We start from the raw sequence: 19,582 nt of genomic DNA on the forward strand, positions 1-19,582 counted from the left end.
AAAGTTTCTCTCTCCTTTTTAATATAAAATGATAATCTCTGCTCAAGAAAAAATCCCTATTATTCCTATGAGTCATATTCACAGGAGTGAAAATATTCCACAGCGCGCTTTCTTCACTCGGTGAGTTGGCTCTTATGTATATTATGTGCATGTGTGCGTGTGTGTGTGTCTACGTGTGTATGTGCGTGAATGTGTGTCTACTTGTCGCACGTATGGGTGTGTGTGTGTGTGTGTGTGTGTGTGTGTGTGTGTGTGTGTGTGTGTGTGTGTGTGTGTGTGTGTGTGTGTGTGTGTGTGTGTGTGTGTGTGCAAGTGTGTGTGTGTGTTTGTGAGACCACGCATGTGTGTGTGTCTGAATGTAACTGACTATGAGGCTATGCACGTTTGGCATGCTACGTCCAGCACGCTATACCCTGGTGGTGGAGTGCGAGTGTGGATGGGGATGAGGCAGCGTGTTGTTTTGTCCACTGGAGAAGGTGTTGAAGGGGTGCAGGGAGGTGAGTCCCGGCATGGTGTTAGGGATCATGGTGATGGTGTTGGGGGTCATGAGCGGGATGTCGTCGGGCGAGCGGCGCATGGCTAGCGTGTAGTCGGGCGGGCAGGCAGTTCTCAGAACCACCTCGTGCGGATGCATGGCGTCGTGGCACTCGTGGTGGTCCATGTCCGTGTGCTTCATCTGCAGCGACATGATCTCCTCCTCCTGTGTGTGCGCCAGGTCATTGGCCGTGTTGCGCTGCGGGCTGCAGCGCCGGTGCACGTCGTGCCGCCGTTTGTCCTTCTTGTAGTAGAGCGCGGCGAAGGCCAGGATGTTGAGGAAGAGCAGCGAGGCGCCCACCGCGATGGTCACGCTCAGCTCCGTGGAGTAGTCGCGCTGGTCCACCTGGAAGGGTTGGCTGTCCTGGCCCTCGGTGGGGAAGGGCGTGGGGTTGGGGTTGACGGGCCGCTTGGTGTTGACGGAGATCTTCTTGGTGGTGCGCGGCGTGACCTCGGGCGGCGGCACCTTGGTGGTGGTGGTGGAGATGACCTGCGTGACCTCATTGAGGCTGTGCAGGTGGGGCACCAGCTCCAGCCACAGGTTGACCTTGTTGGCCCGGTAGTGCTCCTTGACGCGGGGCTTCAGGCCGATGTGCAGGTACAGCTGGTCCTTCTGGTTGTAGCGCGACCACGCCACCTCCTCGAAGCGGTTGGGCTTGGTGTGGATGAACTTGGTGTCCTGGGGGACGGGCTGGTTTGGGTCTCTGGAGGGGGGGGCAGAGGGAGAAGTTGTGTGTGAGGCCACAGGTGCAGTATCACATGAGAAACATACAAAAATACTATACTTCTTTTCTAGTGTTCCAAAAAAACTCTTTATACAGCACAGTTTTGGCATGAAACTCAGCATGTCCTAAATGCAAGTATAGCAAAGGGGAGAAGATGTTCCCCACTGGAACTCAAATCAGGGCCTTCTGGGGTACCAAACTGGGGCTCTGACCGCTACATCAAAGAGGCAGGCCTGTTGGTGTGTCAGCCAGAAGACTCTCACACCCTTGTGACACCATTGATGTCCTATTACAGTTCTTTTTAATTCACCAACAAGAGTTCATACTTCAGAGACATTTGCAAAACTCTAAATACAGTTGACATCATGGGCAGTTGACACATATCATACTGTTTTCACAGACAAAGCTGTCTATGAAGTCATGGATTTGGAAATCCATTATGCATTTGCAAATAAATGAATGCAGTTTCAGCAACACCCATGACTTATAAATACATACTGTACAGTAGATACAGTAACATTATAATTTTATTTGTTTCATGATAAGTTGTTCACTGTCAGTAATATTGCAAGGTTTTTCATGTCCTATCCTACCGTAAAGAGTATTTCAGTGTAAACAGTAAAGAACAAGAAACATCTTAAATGTCAACACATGAGGAATGAATATTTAGTATAACAGTATGTGTCTTTGAGAAGACACTGAACCATTTGGCCAATTCTATTTTGTAGATATCACTTCTGTGTGAAAGTTATTTCATGTCCTATGGGTAAAAATTACATTTATACAGGTGTAATTGACATAACACCTGTATAAATTATGTGCACCGTCCTGGATCTTTGCAGAGTCATGCAACAGAAAGGTGCAATTCCCCCCACATCTCAAGGCTTAACAGTTAACTTCTTGTTATTTACCCAGTGAACCTTACAAACGGATGACAACTGGTAATGGTTAATTGAGTTGTCTATGTGTGAAAACATGACATGCTTTAACCTTGCGGGAAATTGATTTCCAGTCACGGTATCAAATCATAATAACCCCCATCAGACATTTTAGTGGAAAACTAAAACTCATCATTCCACCTGTCACTCTACTACTTTCCTCAGGTGAGAGTTAAGAGCCTGATGCTTGTCTATCAAGAGCTTTGTAAGCCACAGGCCTAAAAAGACTAAACTTGCTAAGCCGACAACACTCTGTGGTTTGGATGGATGATCCTGTGAATTTGTGAGACATATATTCCTGCATTACATTACCAAAAAAAATCATGGCTGAAAAAAAACATGCTGCTTAACCCGTTTTCATGTTTTTTCAAAAACTGTTGGAGCTGCTTGTTGATAGTGTCTGCAAGTCAATACTGCACATTTTGCGGTATGATATTTCAGCAAGACACTAATTTAAGACCAAAACTCTTCTTCTAATGGACACATACTGTACAGCATACCAAGGTTAATTTCTTAGTAACACTTCATAACAAGGACTCCTTGTTAAGCATGAGTTAAGCATGGGATATTGCCTTGCCTAACTATTAGGCGGCCAAATAAAGGTGCAACATGATCTCCAAAAATTCCGTGCTCCTGGACACGGATGTTAGGGATACGAAATCCGTGTCCTGGAGCACAGATTTTGCCAAAATTCTGTGCTTTTGGACACTAAATTATTTTCCGTGATGGACACACAGAAGTACTCTCTCTATACTCCCACAGTTCTATGTTTCCACAGTGTTTTCTCAGGATTTTTATAATTTCAAATATTATTCTCAAAAAAAAAAAATCTTACTGACACGTTAGGGTTAGGGATTGTTTTGGTCTGGGCACAGCTAGTATTCTTACATTCATTATATGAATTTGATAGCTTATCGACCAATTGGAAAAGGTATTTCTCAAAAATATGTCTTTAATGACAGGTTAAGGCTAGGGAATGTTTTGGTCAGGCACAACTTAAATTGTTATAGCATTATTTTGTGTTGGATTGGCATTTGGTATGTATTTTCTAATGATAGAGTTAACACAGTGCTGTGGGAATATAGAAAGCACTTCCGTGTGCCCATCACGGAAAACAATTCCGTGTCCAGGAGCACAGAATTTTGGCAAAATCCGTGCTCCTGGACACGGATTTCGTGTCCTTAATATCCGTGTCCAGGAGAACGGAATTTTTGGAGATCAGGCTGTACAAATGGCCAGGAAACTGCTCAGGAGAGCTGAAGAACCCGGGGATACATCAGTGAGTCCTTCCAGTGGGTGTATTATTGAAAGCATAGCTGGATTGGCCATATGGCATACGTACAGGGCATTTGCCCGGTGGACTGTTGATGATTTTGGCCTGGGCCTCCCCTCAATGGCACTGTATTAGTCATCATCGTTACAGCAGCTCTCTCCAAGATAAAGTAAGCATTTTGTTGGCAATGTTATGGTCAAAATAGCTCATATTAGATGACTAATTCCTTTTTGTGCTTCACTGTCTCTCACCAAGCCCTGTGGCCTTGTCTTAAATGTTGTCCCAGCTCAGCCCTGATTGAAAGGTGGTGAACATTACACGGCTGACAGAGCTAAGCCAAATTTGGTAACCTTTAGAGAACAAGCCTCCCATTTAACATGCAGACCAGCAATAGATGACACACATTTTAAATCTGCTTTTATGAAGTGATACCACAGGCAATAATCCTATTAATCTGCTCCAAGTAACCTGACGCGCCATTGCCTGAGGAGCTTCCTGTCAACAGGTGAATACAACAAAAAAAGACCTAATCCAATTGTTACATGGATGACTGGCGAAAAAAACACACGACTGTCACTACTCACCCAGTCTTGGCAAAGTTTGTCCAGTAAGTCATTACCACGGCGCTCAGCATAACGTCATTCTTGGAAAAGTTGCAGGGGAACAGCTCCGTGGGGCCGATCATGGGCAGCCCAAACACGTACGGGATCTCGTCCCCGTGCGACGCGTCGGCCCAAGGGGGCACCTGCTCCGTCTGGCAATGGTGGTAGAAGGCATAAAAATAGGTGGGAGACCCGAAGCTGGAGTGGAGATCCGCCGTGGCCACCGCCGGTGCCACCCACTGGTGGTCCGTGAACAGCGCCAGCAGCGTCTTCCTGCGCGTCTCCGGGTTGTGTCTGTCCGCCCAGTCCGTGTACATGAACTTGATGGTCTCGCGCAGGATGTCCTTGCCCTCCGGGTAGCCGTACAGGTCGTCTACGAAGCTGGACACGGCGTAGTCGAAGTCGTTGGCCTGCACGCCGTTCTCGTTGTCCACGATGAGCTCCACGAACTTCAGCCCCTCGCCCTGGTTGACGCCCAGCATGATGTCGTAGTTGAGGAACTCGCCTTGCTCCATCAGGATCTGCGGGTCGTCGGGGATGACGTCGCCGTCGATGACGGGTCCGAACGCGATGTGGTAGCGCGGCGGCTGGATGTCCTGGTCCACCAGCTCCTTGTAGTGCTTCTTCTGCAGGCACTCCACCAGCTCCACGGTGTCCTTCAGGTTGCAGCCCACCTTCTTGGCCAGCATGCGGGCGTACTTGGCGGGCTGGAAGCTCACCGCCCAACTAGAGAGGGCCGAGCCACTCTGGGCTATAGCTCTCTGAAACAGACCTGCAGGGCAAGAGGAAAGGCCAGAATGTTCTAAATCAGAGAGTTGTTCTGTAGAGTAGACAACAATGAACACAACTGCTTTTGTGTCTGAAAACTGAGCTATGTATGTACTGTATTGCAAATTAAACACCTTAACCGAGAGAGGTGGGAATGAGTTTTTAAGTGAGCAAGAAAAAATTCTGCTCCCACAGCTAATGTGCCTTTCTGAACACAGGAAATATCGGCAATTAAGGGAATGCCGTTTCAATTCAGCTGTTATAATTTGATTTATTTTGCTGTTGTAGTGCTGAGGATTCTTGCAAACAGTGGTCCTCTCCAGTGAAAACATGGAAATGCAATCATATAGAATACCTTGATAGGAATCACACAGTGGATATATGTCACCTAAACACCTCACAGAGGTATCAATGTCAGTGTAAAGTTGTTTTATGTCAATTACATAAATGTTTGAGTACAATCAACTGTCAACACATGGCGTTGAATGTGATTCACCAGTGGCAATGAAAAAGATGAAGGCAACTGTGTTAAAGGTTTGCCACTTGTGTGTGCACCTTATATTAGCTGTGTTGATGAGGTCTCACTGGAGAGATATACAAACATATATATTACAGTATTCCACTAAAGATAAGCACTGCACCATGCAAAGACATGCACACAACCATGCTGATGAAGAAGGAGGAAAGGAAAAGTGAAGTCATCTATGTTACCATGACAACCTGTGGGACATTAGACAATGAAGACACTACAGTATGCATACACTCCTTTCTATGTGTGCAGCAATTTGCTTCAGTTTTTATGACAGCACAGCCCGTTTCACACAATTTTAGATAATTACAGAAATCCTAATATGATTTTCTTGTCAAGCACTGAAATGGGTGGAGTGGTTGAAAGTGGGTGAGGTCATGTGACCAGGTAATCACCCTTTTCACCTATGGGTGACATGCGTAATGATTCGTCCTTCCTTTACTATGATTTTCTTGTCGTCAGCATTGTGATGCAAAGGTGAGCATCAGACAAAGTCATGATCATTGGCCCAGGACAAAGTAATCTGAATCCACCACCACCACCATAAATCCAATTTAATGAGGAACCAATTCTGCTGCCCCAAATCACCCGTTTCCATGTGGACTGATGACTAACAGCTATCAGCTTCCTCTGTCAGCTTTCCTGAATGACCACATACAAATTAGTTCAGGAGAACTTAACTGCAACAATTGAGTTTTGTATTTGACAGGAATAATGACTGTCTCCTTGTTCTTGAGGAGCAAGACAAAACAGCATTTAAACAGCCCTTACATTACTCCAGTACATGGGATAGAGCCATGGATCGATGGTATTGATCCAGTGTCATGCTTTTCTATGTACGTCGGTATATGTATGTTCAGACAGAATCACGGTAAGAAAGAAATGCGTGAGCGAACGAAAGTTCACAGTAATTTTCTACAAAATGCAGTTGCAGAATGGCTGAAACACTAAGAAGAATTCCCTAGTTTCTCAGTAAATGCCTACTGCACAAAGATAAAAGCTTGTATAACAGATAATTGGATGGAAGGAGACATTACAGATTTTTTTTTACTGAGAACCTGTGGCACTACAATGTATAGATGTATTCCCATCCTAAACACTAGATGACAATGATGAGGCAAATGAACTCTTTCACAAAAGATGTAGAACAGTGACTAACTATCCATAAGTAATTTGTCTTATTTTACTTGTAGAAGACACTTCACACACAGCTTCACACCATTGGTTTACAAGTTGGACTATCTGAAGCATTTTTGTTGTGGTGAAAAACCGTGAAATAGTGATTTACAAAGGGTTCAATATAGCTGCCAACAGGACCACAGGACCTAAAATGTGTGAGTCCATAAAGCCCCTATGCAAAAATGTTCTAAGAAAATCTGAACTGAATGGTTTGGTTAAAATGGAAAAGACCTTATTAAGCATGCAATCAGGTCAAAAACCACAAAATAACACATTACGTACAGGAGTTGAAAGAAAGAAAGTAAGAAAGAAAGTATGAAAGAAAGAAAGAAAGAAAGAAAGAAAGAAAGAAAGAAAGAAAGAAAGAAAGAAAGAAAGAAAGAAAGACAGAATGAAAGAAAGCAAAAAAGAAAGAAAGAATGAAAGGAAGAAAGAAAGGAAGAAAGAAAGAAAGCTGATGCCTGTGCAACACGCATCATTCTGTAACAACACTGGCATGCAGACACCCAAATTGTGTGGAAAAAGTTGCATCCTCTGCAGTATACCTTTGGTTGAATTGCTCCAGCGGTTACCTTCAGAATAATGGGACAGAGTCAGGAGGTTGACGCACGAGGCACCAGCCCCTGATCCAAATACAGTAATGCGTAAAGGGTCACCCCCAAAAAAAGCAATGTTTTCACTGGTCCAGCGCAGTGCCTGGATCAGGTCCAAGAGGCCATAATTCCCCTTCGCCGCTTGGTCTCCTGTGCTCAAAAAACCTGAAACACAGAAAAGAGAGAGAGGGAACGAGAGAGTGTGAGTATGCGGGTATCATATTTAGACAGGCTGCATAAAAGAAACACAAATAACCAGTGAAGTTATTTAATCTGACAAAAAAACATTGGGATTCTGCAAAAAAATAGTGAAGTTACAAAGTTAGACATCATCAGAATGGACAATGGTAAACAAATATTTAGAGTGCATCTGTGAGAATGGATCTACTGTAACTGGCAGTATGAACAGTTCATTTAATTGGGGCAATGTAATGATACTTTTTTATGTGCTGAAGAGCTGAGGTACCACAGCATTTAATAGCCGTTTATGCCAAACAGCACACAATTGGTATGACCTCCCTTGACAAAACAAATGGAGCCTAATGACATCATTAACAGAGGCTAAGGCCTCATTTGCCATGCCCTGCTGCTAACAACGCACCAGAGGCCAACCATTTCTTAGCGAAAAAAATAAAATAAAATAAAATAAATAAACAAATTCACTGGTGCGAAGGTTTTTGTTGTTCAACTATTGTTTTTTTGCCTCCAAAAACGGTTATGCTGCAGCTTTTGTTCCATCCAAATGACTGAAGGGTCCCCAGATGATGTGTTTTAAAAAAAGACATAAATAATTACAAATCTGGCGTTTGCTTTGTGCCCCATATTCTTCTGTCTAGACATAATGACTTGATAAATACATTCCCAAAGGTCTTATGTTCAGTTTCAGGAGATTAAAAAGCCAAAGCGATGTGGGGCTTACCCACCACTGCTCGGTTTAATTGTAAGTCATCATTGCAGTTTCATCCTACAGCCCAGCGTCGGCCAATTAGCAAGACGGGGAATCAATGGTCCCTGCAGATATCATTGGAAACCTCGAGATTTAGTGAAATGGAAGTTACGTTTCTCAGTGGCCATCCTCTAATACAGTATGCTTGGCCTGATGCACTTGGCCAATTATAATAACAAAAAAACAAAAACAAAACAGAAACGCCATGTCTACATTCTTTATGCACTTTGAACATCAAAACCCAGGACAAAATGCTGTGTATCCACACTAGATACAATTAATTAGAATTGAAAAGCCTGTTCATGTTCCCCATGCATACATAACCACAGAAAAAGGGACATGGGGAGAGGGGCTGGGTGAGGTGCAGTGTGGTGTCGTGCGGTGGCAGGAGCAGGAATTGGATCGGCACAAAAAAAAACCTCGCCCTGGCACCTTTTTTTAAATTGAGTTCTCCATATAAATTGAATTCATTTATTTTTGTCTCCACATCAAACGCGGGACCCCAAGAAGCGACAGCAATCTACAAGCACGTGTTTAATTGATTCGATTTAGCCGGGCTTTGCCAGGATTGAGTGGACATCAAAAAGAGGAAGCCGGGCGGCACAGAGCTCAGAAATGATTAACAATCAGATGCCAAGCAGTGCTGCCACCAGTGCCCATGGCTGTGCAGTGCGGAGGGGAGAGCAGATTTATCGCAACAGGTGGGAATCACACTATCTGCTTTTATTGTCAGAAAAAGAAAGAAAAGAAAGCAACGCTCTCAAGAGGAAAGGTAAAATAGATAGCATTTAACCCGCCACGGATAAACATAGTTTGGTGAATGGAGGTGTTTTTTTTCCCAGTGTGACTTCTGTGTGGTCTGCCAATGTAACTAAATCTCTTTCCAAAGTGAGCCACTGGCAACGAGCTTATCTTGTTGCTATGGAAATGTGGTCGGTCATATGGTTGTAATGCGTAGTCTGCGTGGCACATGTTCTTAGTTCATTTCTTTGTGAGAGAAACATCACACCAAGCTTAATCAACTGGATACATTTATATGCACTGACCTTCTCTTTTTGCCATAAAAACACTAATCCGGACAAGAATAATGTAAGGGATGGTGGTGCTAAAGCTTTACATTTTAATGAAGAGCTTCTCACATTGCTCTCTCTGTCACACTTTTGGCATATCAAATATAGTTTTTTTTTCAATATGCCCGATTTGTAACTGTGCATTCACTTGCACAGCTTTTTATCAGCAAGGCCAGTGTACAGTAATTGTGTTTCTGCAACATTGCTGATGAGATACTCCACAATACGTTTGACCTGACTAATAGCCTAGCTCTGTATTTGTCCAAACAGAACCACATTTGCAGAAATAAAAAGTGCATACAGCTGGCTGTGTAACAATGTGTCCTTTGGTCTTGCAACTCTGCTGAACTGTCTGCTTTAATATATTTGTCCATGCCCAAAGAGACACCCACAGTAAGATATCTCATTTCCCCCCAACAAAATTCGAACAACTTTAATTCGGCCTCCGACGAGTGTGTTTCAGTGTGGTGAAGAGAGCGTGTGCATTCTGAATCAGCACAGATCTCTACCAACAAATAAGCAAACCCAGCGGTGCGACACAGCTACAAAATGGGAGCGGCGAATAATTATGCTACCAGCAGCGACAACAGTCACAGCACTGAGAAACTCACGCTGCGTCTAAAACCCCCAGATAAATACAACCACACAATTGACTTCCAAGCCCATGTCCTTTGGTAAAGCGTTGCCTCTGTGAGAACAGCAGTTACTGCTGAGAACAGAAAAGATGCATTGCCGTGAATGTGTTAGCATTTCTGAGAGAGTGTATTGTGGTGAAGATGAGAGCAAAAGATCTCTGCTTTCCTTATAGGGCATAGATCACACATAAGCTGTGGTTTGTATGACTGATTATGACCTTCTCTGCTGTGTAGAAGGTACTTCAGTTTAATACAAGGAACCTCAAATTACCCTTGTGGTGTTGTTTTCTCGCTTGTAGCATCGACTTAGGTGTTGAGGAAAAGGCATGTGGAAGTTTTTGAGCATCCAGACGTCATAGGGGTACCATCAAAGGTCACTAATGTACCTTATCTCCAGAATGGGTCTAAACTTTGTCTCTCTTTTTTCAACAGAAAATCGTTTGCTTTTGTAAAATGCAGAGATCATTGAACTGTTTCATCAACTGGGGGTGTATAGATTGGATATGTCATACACAAGCACATACATAGTGAAAGAGAGCAGTGGCAGCTGTCAAGGATCTTGCTCTCGTCAAGGTTAAGAAAGCTGTTTAAAAAGTGAAATTCCTTGGAGCAGATCTATAAAAATGTACTGTCTGTCAGTACAGCTAAAGAAACTCTGGAATGTGTTTCAGCATCTTCACGAGCCAGACAAACAAACAGAAAGACCGACAAATTATAGTCATTTAAAACTTTTGGACCTACTGTACAAAGGTCCAAAGATCTACTACATGGTCCTTGTGAAAAGAGGCTAAAAATCAAATTAACCTTATTTCCACATCCATTATACTGTATGGAGTCCAAGTACTTCCCTGGCCCTATTTGGCGCATATGGTAAGGCACACGTTTGCTATGCGGCCGACCCGTGTTCGATTCCCGGTCCTTCCCCGTCTCTCTCTCCCAACTCACTTCCTGTCACCATCTACACTGTACTATCATGAATAAAGTCAAAAAGACCAAAACATATCACTAAAAAAGTAAGCTTAATTCCCCTGCATGAAAAATGAACAAAGGAAAAAAAATAAAGAAGCAGAACAAAAGACGTCCAGAGCTCACAGGTGTTGGCCACTTACGCATGAGAACAATAACAGCCTCCTGTGGTGGCGGCTGGCAATGAATTGATTCTGACTCTCTTTGACCACTGATGTGATTAACGTCCTTCAAACATACTGCAAGTCCTCTGATTCCTGGGCTGGTGTATCCATCTTGAGAGCCCTTATTCGATTTAATGCTTCGTAATATAAATCTAAGAACGGCAACCCCAAGGCAAAATCTGCTCGATAATGCATTTCCATATCCCTCCACACCATTTGCCTTTCCTTCAGCACAACGAACATTAAAGCAGCGCACAGACTGAACAAAAAAATGTGTAATTTGTATTTTTTTCCCAAGCAGACATTTCACACAAATTAAACACTGATGCATACACAAAAGAGTCCCACTGACCGCATGATACCTCATTAAATGAATGAAAAATCACGAGTTCAATTCACACCCTCAGGCAAGCTAAATCGAGGCTACCAAGTTAAATACGAATAATAAAAATTACACGTAAAAAACAGGATATTACAGCATCAAACCCCACCCGTACTATACACCGTTTTGCATGTGAGGTCTCTGATATTGTCCATGCCACTTTTCATATCAACACAAGTGAGGTGGAATCAACAATGACAGCTCACTCCTCGCTTCTCTGGATCAGCGTAAATGAAGCTGGCCTTTGACAAGTAATCAGAGGGCACCATTGCTCAATGCTATTGCTCTATACCAGAGCAGCCTGCCATGTGAACACAGAGTTCAAGAATTCTGAGAGTCGCCTTCTCACGTGTCTTTAATATTAAGCTTCTGGTGCTACACATTTCGGTGATACATGGCAGGCTTTCTGTACTCCCGTGGCATGAGACTGAAAATATATCACACATTACCCATTCACAGTTCACACACACACTCACTTGCATATCTGGGCCATACACTTGGATACTGTATCTGACACTGTGATGTGCGGTGGAAGTGGTGACGGCTTAATTGTATTCTGTCCCAGCTGAGCTACAAGGGGACTCTAATGAAACCTAATGCAAACAATTGCTCCACACTTATTCCACTTGAATGGCTTTGTTAAACGGATGCCCCGTGTCTGAAGGGAGATGTACAGGGCTGCGGTAGGGCAGGGGTGTGGCGGTAACTAACGCTGACTATGGAGGGCGAGGGCTATGATACTCCCTATCAGTCGCTAACATGTGACATGCTGTTTAACTGAAGCCTTTATTGACTAAAAAGCAGCCATGTACACGTATGCTCCTCATGTTCCTTTAGATAATCACTGTTGAGGCGAAGGTGAATCACATACATGAATTGGTGTCATTTCAATACAAAGACGGCAGAGGGTGAGAGGGCAAAATAACTCTGTTATCTGGCTGGCAAACACAGACACTCTGAAATTTGGCAAAGCTACTGACAAAATCCACATGGTCTGGCAAATGATGACTACCCTGAAAAGAGCAACAGAGACTGATCGTCCGACTGTTTGTTTTGGAGTTTGCTCAGGGTGAACAGATGTTTTCAAGTGTTGCAGCAAGGCATATTTTAAGAGCATCAATACTGTTTAGAGGGCATGAGCAAATGTGAAATCAGCATACCTTTAATTTAATTCAGCTCTGAACATCTACTGAGGGTACCTGAGCACATGACCTGGGCCCAAGCGGCTGCCTGCCTAGCCTGGTGGCAAGATGCGCCTCTGCTCTGTATCACTTGAGAGAAGCGGCCAGATACAGTATGTACTGTAGGTTCACAATGTACTCAATCCTGATGACACACAATAGGTTTGGAGTGAAGCAACAGCAATGGAAAAGAAATCCATACAGTACCGTATGTATGCACCTCAAAGGAAGAGGGTCCTTAAGACATGCGTGGTAGAGGTTTACCAACAAGAGTATGTGGAGAGAGAGGGGGGGGGAGGCCATGGTGTGTGAGTGTGTGTGTGTGTACAGAGACAGACAGAAAGGAACACTCTCTTCCACTGGGCCTGTGAGGTAGTGAAAATTCAGTGACATGGGGAAGGGAAAGGAGAGAAATGAAAGGGAGAACCTAGTCACAACAATGTCTGGCTGGAAGGGAGTTGGGGGATAAGCCTGAGATGTTCCCTGCCAAAATAGCATCCTGCGAAGGCCATGGGATAGGACGGGTGGGGTGGGAGAGAGAGAGAGAGAGAGAGAGAGAGAGAGAGAGAGAGAGAGAGAGAAAGAGCGAGAGAGAGGTTACCCAGTGGAGTTGGCTTGACTTTGGGAAGGTTATCTGCAGGACACCACTGTACAATATGTCTGTAGTGTGGAACCACAGGACTTTGGCCTGGTGCCGGCGGTGGTGGTGGTGGAATGTACTGTAGAGCCTGTGCCAAAACTGATAGCTGGTGGTTTTATGGGATTTGTGCACTGGCTGAGGTAGGCAAAGTAAACAAGAGGGCAGGTAGCATTAGCGCCTTTAGCCAATGGGGGGCGTTGGGACTTGGCAGGAAAAGTGCTCAACCAAAAAGTGTAAATACAGAACGCACAAACCCTGCTTCAGTTGTACAGCAGACGGGCCTTTTTTTTTTTTTTTAACAGTACTACAGTGCATTAGAAAAGAAAAGAAAACAGAAAAGTGGATAGAGAAGAAGTATCTGAATTACCATGAAATCTCCCCAGCTGCTTCGGGAAAACAAATAGTTTTCTGTGGTTGGCGATGGATAATGTAAAAAAAAAAAAAAACCGTATATGTCCAAAGTGGATAGATATTAGCCAGGCTGTGCCCTCCTAGTGACGATTTCAGCGTTGCTTCTGTCTTGAAGAGATTTGAAAGTCGTTGATAATCAGGCTAGATAGATATAGTGGGGTAGGTGTGTGGACTATGATGCTGATATGCCCCACTTCCCACTGAACAAGACTACCCATGGCTATGCAACAGCTCTTGTGAGTGGCAGCTGTCAATCACTGTTATGCTCAACTCTCAAGGTCTGCAGTTGCTATGCGAGAGCCGTGAGTTAACATAAAAGTCATAATAATTCATGATCCATGACATAATGGGGAGATACACATAAGATGCAGTTATGGGGTCATGCGCCATTCTTGACCTTACCAGTTTGAATAATGCATGTGGTTTATAGACGTAAAATAACCTAGAGATGCAAAGTTCATGTGAGCCCACACGTGTGCATGGCCTCGAGCTATTCACAATCAATGTTGTGTGATTGGACTAGATTATTTTTAATTCACTCTGTTCACAATGCACTAATGTGATTCCAGGCGGCTGCATTGGTGTGTTTAACAGTAAAGAGCATTGGGAGCATACAAACCTCCACGAAGGCCAGATAGGACATGCAGTAACGCCTATGGCCATTTATGGGATACATTATACAGTATGTATGTAGAAAGCCTGGCCGACACCCTCCACTCTATCATACCGAGAGGAACTGTAATACAACACACACACACAGTATGTTCTTATATCTGACTCGAACACAGACTGTGGATTAATAGTCAAAGGCCCCACATGCTCCACATGCATGGCACATGTACAATAGTCTTGTGATGTTATGTGTTATATCGTATCGCATCGTATCGTGTCATATCGTATTGTATCATATCGTATCGTATCGTATCGCATCGTATCGTGTCATATCGTATTGTATCATATTGTATGATGGGATCAGTTTCCTAAGCAATTTGTGTGCTTTTGAATTCCCCTGTAGATGACACACAAACACTACGGGCACATAAACAGACAGTTGGAAAGACAAATACACAAACCCTAAAACCCTAACTGTCGACCATTACAATAACTGGCAAGGATGTATCTCTGGAAGGACAGGAAAGAATAGCTCTGAGTGTCCTTAGGTAACATTATTGTAAAAAAAAAATTCCCCCAAAGTCCTTTTGACAGGGCATCAATACCATCCACCCATTGTTAAACAGACTATTGGTCTGCCAAATTCCCTAAAAACGATCCACATAGAATGCAGTCAAATGAAACCATTGGGAGGTTCTGAGACCCACTGCACTGTAGAGAATAGTAAACCTATATGGAACTGGGACAAAAAATCAGGCCAGGCATTTTCAGCCAAGACCGGTCCGCCAATCATTGAGAGAGACTATGAAACCCATGACAACAGTTTTAGTACAGCCAAAGGACAGCCAAAATGAATATGTAAATCTGACTCTGAGAGGTCAGCTGTAGCGGCATGAGGACTGATACCACTACATTGAGGAGAGGACCAGGCCAAAATCATCAACAGTTCACCGGGCAAATACCCTGTATGTCTTATGACCAATCCAGCCATAGATACACAGTCACTCCCTCCTTCCCTCCCTCCCTCTCTCCTCTTGCACACTCACACACACATGCACACGCACACACACATGCACGCGCACACACGCATGCCCACGCACGCACACACGCATGCCCACGCACGCACATACACACACACACACACACACACACACACACACACACACACACACACGCACACACACATACACACACGCACACACACACACACACACACACACACACACACACACACACACACACACACACACACACACACACACACACTATATATATATAAATTCTCACAACAGTGGATAATGGCTGAGTTTCAGTCTATGGCTAAATGATATGGCCAGCATTAATAAGGATATGGTTGTTGCCCTGCTCACATCAATAAGCAGTAGGAGCAGCAGCAACATGACCTCTGAGGGAAGAGGTGAGCAGATTCTAGTTATGTTGTGTGAGAAGAATAACCATTTGTGACCAGAGCCCGTGTTGTTTTTTTGAATAAGTGTTAGTCTTTTCAGCTTAGCAGTCTATAATGCATTTCACGTTTCACATTTCACGTTTCACACTGTGCAATTCCCTGGCCACTGGCAACAGCCTGTGGTTTTGCATGTTTAAGAAATCTATTTTTGCATGCCAGAAGTTGTGAAGAGTTAATAATGAAATAAAGTTGAACAAAGAGTTTTCATCATAATAGTCTTTTTTAAAATATTGCACTGGATTAGTATTTCCAAGTACTGAGAGAAAAACAAAAATGGACTCAATAAATGCATGGTAATTTGGTATATCACAACATGCTCAAATTGTCACCGTGACAGTAGATCAGTTGGTACAAAACTACAAAAATGATGACCTCCCTTAGTTACAGCCAGTACAAAAACAAACATTTAAACAAAGAAATAATGATGGGACCATATATTGGCATCTTATCTTATCCAGATGTATCAATACAACACCCATCATTACTCCCCTGTTGTGAAAATTCTTCCTGACAAAAGCAGTTCTTACATTTTTTTATTACAAAGCCACAGAGTGTCTCTTAAAAAAAACATTGAGACCCCTCTCCTCTTTGAAAAGTGTCTCTGTGGTTCCACCACTTCTGAACCTGATCTGAATTGTTAACCAGCTCTGCTTCCCTCGAAAGGAACAACATTTGCATACAGATAACAGGTCTCTGCAGAATTACACATGCATGCTGCAGGAAGACTCAACAAAAGAAAACAAGAAAGAAGAGAGAGGAGGAGGTAACAAGTGAGAGGCAGGGAGGAGGAGGAGGAGGAGGAGAGATGTATACACTATGTTAGGGAAAAACAACACACGCACACCCACACGCACACGCACAAGCACACACACACACACACACACACACACACACACACACACACACACACACACACACACACACACACACACACACACACACACACACACACACACACACACACACACGCGTGCGCTCACATGCACACACACACACACATGTTTTTTCTATTTGTCCAAATGCAGACAAGTCCCCATAAGTCCACATCATGAGAGGTCGAATGGGTGGCAGAGAGAGAGAGAGAGAGAGAGAGAGAGAGAGAGAGAGAGAGAGAGAGAGAGAGAGAGAGACTGAGAGAGACAATGGCCTGGAAATAAACATCTCCCTATTAGAGGAGAACACATATACACTAGTACATGCTCTATTGCCGTCTTGCTGCTGATAATGATCCTGGCTCTGTCTGGCAGGGGGGACGTGAGACTGCCTGGCCCCACATACGCACGCACCCATGAGAAGAAACAAAAAATAGACAAAAAGAAATCTTGGGAGTGAGTGTCTGTGGGAACCTGCGAGGGTCCTGCGGGCAAGGTCTCCCTAATGAGCCCCCCGACAACCACAGGAAATGACCAAGTCATCGTCACCGTCACCGCCAGCGCCAGCGCCACCACCACCACCAAAGACTCCCCTGCAGTAATAAACACATGGGGCTTTGAAAATGTCATTTCTGCTCACTCTCTCTCTCACTCTCTGGCTGGCAATGCCACAGCCACCTGCTGGACAAGGGAATGGAGTCGGACTGATGTGTCGTGTGGGTCACGGCTGGGGGTGAGCTGCAAAGGGAACCTCATCAGCCACCTCTTCCTTCATCTCCTTCATTTACAGTGAGCTGCCTGTTTCTAACTTTTTGGATCACTAGCCAAAATGTCAAGTATATGTTAATCGCACTAGCCAAACACACATTGACTAATGGGTTAAAAAATGGCTAGCAAGTTGGTCTTTTCTACCAGCCAAACTGAAGTTTCACTAGCATTCGGTCGGTTGGCTGGAGTTAATTTAGAGCCTTGTTTATACTCTCACTCTCTGGCTGGCAATGCCACAGCCACCTGCTGGACAAGGGAATGGACTGATGTGTCGTGTGGGTCACGGCTGGGGTTGAGCTGCAAAGGGAACCTCATCAGCCACCTCTTCCTTCATATCCTTGATTTAGAGCAGTGATGCTCAAAGTGTGGTCCGGGGACCACTGGTGTTCCTCCATGGCAGAGCTCAGGTGGTCCGCGAGGGGATTTCTACTTTTTCAAGACGAGCTAGCAGTAGGCTATATTTGTAACATAATTACAAAGCTAAACATCTTATTTCCATTCACCACAATAAGACAGGCTTGTAATGCGAATGAAAAGTTGGTGATTTGCATCGAAATCAACAGTGCCAAATTAGCACCCCTCAACTGTCAATTCAGCTCACAGGTGGTCCCTGAAATTTTTTGGAGGGACAAAGTGGTCCTTGGTCTGAAAAAAAGTTTGAGAAACACTGATTTAGAGTGAGATGCCAGTCTCTGGTTTACACTGTCCATGTGCTGGCTATAAATCTTTGTTAACCAACCAGATGAGAGCAGCTGATTAGCGACAGCCATGTGATGCATGTCTTTGAACAGCCTATAATTCTGACTTAGAGTTTGTTTGATCAGCAAAACATTATGGCATGTTTGGAGAAGGGAAGACAGAAAGTACCCTATGCAATACAATGCTTTATATGGAGTATAGGCCTCCACTTTGAACTCTCACTTGAACTGTGGTTCCTTCTTTCTTTTACAATGGACCAACAGACACATTAGAAGATGATTCATCCCTGTTCTGTGGGCAGTATCAGCCCAGCCAGCACTGGATGCATGCCCGTGTTGCACCAAATGTAGGTTATGTGTAATAGTGCGTTGAATGGGTTTTAGATAAAATAAAAAAATAATGACAAAAAACGCAAATATTCAACTGTATCCAAGTTTTTGACTGAGACTGGATTGGAAATAGGATGTTCATATGTTTAAATGTTTACAGTATAACTGACCCAAATGCCCCTACGTCTTTTTCATAACAGAGACAAAATACAAATGTGATAGTTTGAGATATATGTAATTGCACAAAAATGTGCTCCAGCCAACGCTTCCAACCACTTTGCTTAACTCTTCAAACTCTGACATGAAACACAATGTCCTTTGTACATGTTTTCCTCAGAAAAAAAATAAAGTTTAAAAGGGGTCTTTTATTACATAAAAGCTTCCGATTAGTGATCTCACTGATTAGGGAAGCACTAAATGGATTCGCTTTGAAAGTTTTAAACAAGTTAAAAGGCGATGAAATCTCTCCAGTGCATCAAAAGCTCAAAATTATCAAAAAAAAGTTTCCTGTGGTGAACCATCTGCAAACTTCATGCCCTACTAATATTTTTAGTGCTAGATGATTGGCAGCTGGCCTTGGTACTATAAAAATAAAATTAAGTTATGTGCCAGAGGAGCAGTATATACAGTACCGACCAAAACTTCTCAATTCAGAACCATCATTCATTCATGATGCTGCTGTATATGGTGCATTATAGGGAACAAAGAAATGTAACCGGGTGTTCCATAGCCTAGATTGCAGATACCCTGTACGTTAGCTCCTGTGCTGAGCCGAGAGAGATAAGTAACTACAGTATAGAACAACACCAGAGACGGTCTATTGGGAACTAAGAACATCTTTGATAACACCCTAAGGGGCCAAAGTGGTTAACTCTTCCAACCTGCCTACATGTGACCAGCACAACTTTTAATTTGAGCCTAAGCTGTTGATAATAACACATGCACCACGATTTGATAGATGTAGTTTTATGAAACATTTTAGAATGCTTTTCAAGCCCTCTAGTTCTAGTAATGGAAAAGTATTACAAGACAGGGTGCCAGTATACTGTGGACAGCTTGCCGGCCTGCTTGCTCGCCTGTCTAGGTGGTCTAGAGGTCTATGTGGCCGAGGAGTTTTGGTCTGGTGGCAGCAGGATCAGTGTTGCCAGATAGGCGGTTATCCGCTCAATTGGGCTGCCTTGGATAGCCGTCTGCAGGTAAAGATGGGAAAAATCGGCCAATTGGCATTTTTCCTGCAGTTTTATGCCCATAGAAACCAATTAAATGTGTTGAAAATGGGCGGAATTTAGCGGCTGTAG

General features: G+C 43.7%; 1 protein-coding gene across 1 annotated transcript in view; it reads right to left on the reverse strand.

Moving 5' to 3' along the window:
* Positions 1–330: 330 nt before the first annotated feature.
* Positions 331–19,582, reverse strand: part of LOC134451394 (neuroligin-1-like) — a 158,503-nt gene continuing 139,251 nt past the window's right edge. Inside the window, exons 3-5 of the mRNA XM_063201831.1 lie at positions 7,094–7,306; positions 4,055–4,844; positions 331–1,238 (exon numbers count right to left, since the gene is read on the reverse strand). Coding sequence (XP_063057901.1) covers positions 407–1,238; positions 4,055–4,844; positions 7,094–7,306 — 1,835 coding nt within the window. The 3' untranslated portion in view covers positions 331–406. The remainder of the gene's footprint in view (positions 1,239–4,054; positions 4,845–7,093; positions 7,307–19,582) is intronic.

This window comes from Engraulis encrasicolus, chromosome 6 (genome assembly GCF_034702125.1).
Source record: "Engraulis encrasicolus isolate BLACKSEA-1 chromosome 6, IST_EnEncr_1.0, whole genome shotgun sequence".
In the NCBI taxonomy this organism is placed as follows: Eukaryota; Metazoa; Chordata; class Actinopteri; order Clupeiformes; family Engraulidae; genus Engraulis; species Engraulis encrasicolus.